Raw genomic sequence first — 6661 nt, 5'->3', positions numbered from 1 at the left:
TGATCTAATAATGGAAGAATGTAAACCAGTGTCCAAATTCCATAGTTTATTCTAGAAACAAACACACACATCTAGCATATTAAATGATTCATATATTATATATGTAGAATTTGCTGAATATATATAATGAAATATCCAGTAAACTTTCTCTTTCACACTTTCTCTTTCCATATATATGCAATATATATAATTCCGTAGTGTGTGAGTAGTTTTTGATATTGTATGTACATATACAGTATAATATATGTGTGTATAATATAGTATATAGTACAGTGTAATATGTGTGTAATATATGTGTATATATACACACACACACAATATTTGCATACATATTATAGGTGCATGTGTTAACAAATACAATATAATATATACAAAGCTGTAGATATGTATAAATACATATAGATAAATACACCCTTCTAAGAACTATATATGGAAAAAATGAAATATCCAGTAAACTGAACACATGTAGATGTCACACAAAACATGAATCATGGTGATGTTATAAATATAATTGTTGTAAAACAGATGGTGAATGTATTTGACTCCTGCTCATAATTTCCCAGTATTCCCAGCAGCCCCGCCCCACATGAGCTTTGAAGCAAACAGAGTTTCCATTGAAGAACTGTATATTTTTGAATTATGTTGGGATTTTATGGAAATAGCTGAAAATATCAGAATCTGAAGCATAAACGACTTCCCCCTAAATATGCCTTCTCCAAGCAGAAAAAGCTCTATAAAATCTAACGCAACAGGCCAAATCCTCCCTTTTACTCAGGCGAATATCCCGCAGTGAAGACGCTGGGACAATGAGGAGCAGGGCTGGAAACAGTATATGCTCCCAAATTATATCAGAGACTACGATCTTTCTCTCTAAACAGTGGTAAATGTCTCAAAAACTCCTGCCATGTTTTAGATAGCTGTGCCAAGTGGTGAAATTCAATAGATGTTTGCAAGGTACTTGGGGTCCGGGGTGGGGTGGGGGGTTAAAAATAATTGCCTGTCCAGTTTGCTGCAAACCTAGAGTAAGAGGGCTCATCAAATATGAAAAGGACGAGTCTTGGAAAGTAAAGGAGCGATGATCTTAGACTCCTATACTGTTATTTTGCAACATAACCACCAATCTTTTTATGTACCACAGGGATAGCCGTGTTAGTCTGTCTCCACAAAAACAATGAGGAGTCCTGTGGCACCTTAAAGACTAACAGATTTATTTGAGCATAAGCTTTTGTGGATAAAAAACCCACTTCTTCAGATGCATGGATTGAAAATTACAGGTAGAGGCATAAATGTGTGCCAATTACAGATACAGGCATAAAGGTGTGCCAATATATATTTATGCCTGTATCTGTAATTTTCACTCCATGCATCTGAAGAAGTGGGTTTTTTACCCATGAAAGTTTATGCCCAGATAAATCTGTTAGTCTTTAAGGTGCCACCGGACTCCTCCTAATCTTTTTATGATGTCAATAGGTTAACATGGGCCCTCTGGCCAATACCAGCAGCTTGCATTAAACTACTTCATGCATAACAGGGCTGTGCCAGTGGGTTATTCAGGTGTGCACCCTGCATGGTGTCTTTTTACTTACCTAAAGCTCCGGGATCTTAGGTCTGAAGTCTCGTCTTGGTCTCTCTGAAAACTTGGCCCACCTAGTCCGAAGGAGAGACGCGTGAAGTAACTAACACCTACCAGCAAACAGCAGCGAGTTCCCTTTGCTTGTAATGGAATAGTGGAAGAAACACCGCTATATTTATGTCAAAGTGGCAGCCGAGAGACACACACGCGCACTGCTGTCTGTACAGAATGGGGAATTCGAGCCTCGCTGAATCGTGTCGCGCTCAATGTCAGGAGCGATCGGTTTTCTGCTAGGAGGGACATCGCCTCGCGTCTCTCAGTTTAATAGACGTGCTTAAGCGCTCAAAGAGGCTGGCGCTGCTGGAAGCCCAGCTGGCCACGCTCCCCGCAGCGCTGGGGCTTCACACAAGCGCGCTTTGGCCAGGCGGCGGCGGCGGCCCAGAGCCTGGGGCCATGGCGAAGAGCTCACATTGAACTACCGTCACAGGCTGAAGCAGGCGACCAGGGCTGGGAAGCTCGGGTCGCTCGGAGCTCCGGGCTCCGCTCGGTTGAATGGTTGCCATTTAAAATCGAGTCAAGGTTACAAAATGCAGACAGAGGTTGAAACCAACCAGCACATACATAGAAAGAAGCATGGCCGTGGGAGAGAGGGATTAGGGCGTACAGTCAACATCCCACCCCAGGCCAAACTCACAGGATTGTCCGGCCTTTTATTCCAGGTGTGGGTCATCCTACTACCTCCTGATCACCCCACCAGCCAGGGTGGCTTGCAGTGGGACCTGTCCGGGGCAGACATGTTTGAAACAGACACTTCCTGTTGTATTGATAAAGGGGGCTCCCACCTTAACCCACAGTAGGATAAATAAAGGGGCGGGAGATCATTCTTCTCCCACCCCCTCCTGTTCAAATGAACCGAGAGCAGGAGCTCTGAGCAATTCACAATCATCCTGGGTTCAACTCTGAAGGAGGAGAGGTGGGAAAAGAAATAATCCCCAAATTTTTCCGGAGGATCCGTCCAGAGTGAAAGAACCTGGAAGGGGAGGAAGGAGGTTAAAGGGGGATGCTTCAAGAAGGAGAGGGTCCTTGTTAACTTGCTCTCATTTATGTCCTCATCCACCAATTAATTATTATTATTATTATTAATTATTAATTATTATTATTATTTACAATACATGGGCGGGAATTGATTGGCTGGGCTGCCCTCTGAGCCCAGTCTAGCCAATGGGAGGCTCGGGATGCTGGCCTGACCATCCCTCTTACCCATGAGTTGGAGCCTGGCGTTCCCGCTCTCTGCGTTTTGATTTGCTCCCTAATTGACCTAAATAAAAAGCCTGTGAGTGACAAGGCTTCTGCAAGCCCCCGAGGCAACGCGCACTCACGCACATGCAGCCAGCCCAGACCCCAGCCCCGCTGAACTCATTGCAAGTGATTGCCCTGCTTTCCCTGGACTCATCCCATTTGCCGCGCTGCTCGTCCAATCGGAGAATTACTCCTCGCTTGTAAAACGTTTAACTTGCATGACATTTTTATTTCGTGATTAGCGTTTTCGCGCAGAATCTGGCGCCTCCGATGGGCTCTTCCCCCCCACCCCCCCTTTCCCCTCCTCTCTTAGCTGGCAGGAAATGATGGCAAACAGCGATCTGAAATGATTACTCCGGGGGAAAAAATCCTTTTATACCAGGAGAGCATCCATCGGGTTTCGCAGAGAAAGGAGGCGATTGCTCGCACAGAGCGAGAGAGCCCTTTCGCCTCGGAAACTGACTAGCGATCTAGCCAGCGAGCATTCCCAGCCCCCACTGCTCTGACCCTGCGAGCTGGACCCATTATGCCGGACGAAGCCACCGACACCACCAATTCTGCCTCCTCCCGGGTCTCGTCTTTTTTTATCGAGAATTTGCTGGGGACCGAGGGGAAAGAGAGCCGAGAGGAGAGGACACAGGAGAGCACGGAGGATGGCCACAAAGAGACGCGGTCGCACAGCGGAATAGCCGGCAGCCATTGCGCGCAGGTCTGCTGCCAAGTCTCTCCTTTTGGGTTCAGTTCACAGAGCTATCCTCTCAGGGAAAGTACAATGGAGTGGTACAGAAGAGCTCACGCTAGTTTTATAGGATCCACCAGTCCAGACAGTAAGTTTCCTTGCGGTTCTGTATTGTTTCTTGAGCAGCCCACTGGGGTCCAAAATGCTCTTTACTCGGCTAGAGCAAATGGCAGTTCTGGGTGTACCTGGCTCCCTGCAGAGAGAGAGAGGGAGCAGCTGTATTTATGTGTCAAACCTAAACTAGAGGACCGGGGTGGAGGGGTGGGGGGCTTAGTTCCCAGATAATGTCATGTACATTTCTCCCCTGCACGGGAATATTTGCACAATCACCCTAAGAAATGGATTTCCAATGGGAGTTTACAATCTTCCCTCAGGCACAAAAAGAGAGAATGAAATGAATGGTAAAATAGCACTCGTAAGCAAGAGATCCAACTCCTCTCTTCTTAAAATTCCTTCTCTAGCACTGGCTCGTTGTTTCCAACCAGAGCTGCCCAGAGCAATTCCCAGAAAAGTTATAAATTATAATTCAAACATACTATATCAAAAATCCCCCCCACACACACACACACACACACGTTGAGCGTCAGTCCTGTGGGCTGGTTTCTAAAAAGTCCATATTTAAAAAAACAGAATAATCTGGAGCAGAAATAAAATAGCTATTAATCGGTAAAAGGAATCCCCTAGTACCTCAGGCCTGCACCGTCGTATTTTGAATGCAGAAAATAAAATTGGAGCCGAAATTTAAATTCTAGTGCAGAAACTAACGTCTGAAAAAGTTTGCAGGCTGGAGTCAGCTGTTCTGCTGAAAAAACTGTAACTTAGTACACGCCTCTGAACTACAAAGGGGAAGGTTATATGCTGGAGTTTCCAGGACTGTGATTGACGTGAAAGATGTGTGTGTACATCCTAGCAGGTCCCTTTTCACCAAAGATGTGTGAATTCCTACATGGCCAGGCTCTTGTTTCAAAATTACACCTGGAAGCAGCCAACGTCAACCCCTTTCTTTTCTATAAACAGATCTTTAAAAACAAAACAAAACAAAACAAAAAAAACCTGACGCTATTGGATAGTCTAAGACTTTCAATCCACCTGAACCATTTTTAGAGGCAGCTTTAGGAGTTCCATTATTACATTGTGTTAATGCATTCAGTTTCGCAAAGTACGAAATAACACGTCAAGCTCCAACAGGGGGGAAATACTCCTCTACCCTAACACACATTGAGCCCCCTTCATTGCTTTGACAGAAACCTCTTTCTGTATGTAGCCAGTGATAGACCTATCTATCTTTTACTATGGGCTATTGTTTGCATCGTTTCTTAACGTAATGGTTTTTAGTTGACAGGTTTCAGAGTAACAGCCGTGTTAGTCTGTATTCGCAAAAAGAAAAGGAGGACTTGTGGCACCTTAGAGACTAACCAATTTATTAGAGCATAAGCTTTCGTGAGCTACAGCTCACTTCATCAGATGCATGCCGATGAAGGGAGCTGTAGCTCACGAAAGCTTCTGCTCAAATAAATTGGTTAGTCTCTAAGGTGCCACAAGTCCTCCTTTTGGTTTTTAGTTGTGTAGCTGAGTGCTTATTGGTCTGGACTATGATTCTTTCTGAAGGGAAAATATCTATCCGTGTCGTGTGCTGCAAAGGATGATTCGCCTGTAATATTCATCTGGAGAAATAGGGGTGGACTTGGACACAGGAAGAAGAGGGAGCGCAAGAAATCAACTGCGCTCTGACACCCCACTCCCAGCTCTCTGTGGTTGCTTTCTTTGCTGCTGCTGCTGTGCGTGTCCCATCCCTCAGCGGTCATCAGAGGTCGTTTGCATGTGCAAATCAGTGTGGGAGTCTTTTAGATATAGGAACATAATAAATATTCTCGTATACTGTATGTATTCCATATTAATACACGAGCGATGAGTCTGGAGAACCAGGCACGGTGTATGCGTGTGCGTGTGTGTGTGTGTGTGGTTGGCTATGGAAGAAACAACCCTTGTTCCTCTGTCTCTCTTCTCTCCATCAGCCAGTGACCGAGACTCTCCCGAGATCGCCGAGGAGGCATCAGCGGGGAAGCCAGGGGGCTGCAGGAACCAGGCAGAGGAGCTGGGCTCTGCCGAGAGGAGAGAGGAGTTTGCTCGCTGCAGCACCAGCAGGGAGGAGGACGACAAAGCCGAGGAGCCGGACTCCGCCGAGCAGAGAGCCGCGGGCCGCAAGAAGAAGACCCGCACGGTCTTCAGCCGGAGCCAGATCTTCCAGCTGGAGTCCACCTTCGACATGAAGCGCTACCTGAGCAGCTCGGAGCGGGCCGGCCTGGCGGCCTCCTTGCACCTCACCGAGACCCAGGTGAAGATCTGGTTCCAGAACCGCAGGAATAAGTGGAAAAGACAACTGGCTGCGGATTTGGAAGCGGCCAACGTCTCCCACTCCGCTCAAAGGATAGTAAGGGTGCCCATTTTGTACCACGAAAACTCGCCTGCAAGTGCTTTAGGCTTCACCTTGCCTCACATGTCTCCTCCCCTGGTGGGGTTTTCTAACGCTGTCAGCTACCCCCTGGCCTCCTTCCCTGCCGCCTCAGTCCCGTTTCTGAGATCGCAAATGACAGGGCTCGTTTGAGAATCCATCTTTGCAAGGACCTTTTTTCCCGGCTCTGCCCCACTTTTCCCCTCCCTCCCTTTCAGCCCCATTCCCCTTCCTCCAAACTTCTTATTTCGACTTATACATTTCTTGATTTTATGCTTTTGAATTTTAAAACGTGCAATAAAGATACTTTGGGGGTACCTATAAAAGCAAGAGAAGGAAAGCCATCAACACAGTGTCTGTCACCAGGATGTCTATGCCTGTCACGTGCCCAAAGAAAATACAGTTGTGTGGAATAGTCTTTCCACGCCACCTTGCAAATGATCCGTTTAAAAATCGTAGATTTAGACAGCAGAAATAATAACCCCGGCGATTCGATTTGCTAAATAGACTTTCGTTTTCCTTGACCGAAATGCTCTTTTTAGCGAACCCTAACACGTAGTCTTTGCTGAGCATGAGAAGAATGTAAAGAACGTTACAC

The 6661-nt window shown here is 46.2% G+C and overlaps 1 protein-coding gene across 1 annotated transcript; it reads left to right on the top strand.

Moving 5' to 3' along the window:
• Positions 1-3398: 3398 nt before the first annotated feature.
• Positions 3399-6216, top strand: LOC311519211 (homeobox protein HMX1-like; the record flags this gene model as incomplete). Its single annotated transcript, XM_084625491.1, has 2 exons — positions 3399-3699; positions 5627-6216. 2 exons carry the CDS (start codon positions 3399-3401, stop codon positions 6214-6216), a joined length of 891 nt encoding a protein of 296 aa, XP_084481617.1.
• Between the last annotated feature and the right edge of the window lie 445 nt (positions 6217-6661).

Source organism: Lepidochelys olivacea (genome assembly GCF_965140295.1).
Source record: "Lepidochelys olivacea isolate rLepOli2 genome assembly, chromosome: 4".
NCBI classification, from domain to species: Eukaryota; Metazoa; Chordata; order Testudines; family Cheloniidae; genus Lepidochelys; species Lepidochelys olivacea.
Note: the sequence above shows the minus strand (reverse complement) of the source record. Positions and strands in the feature narration are given on the sequence as shown.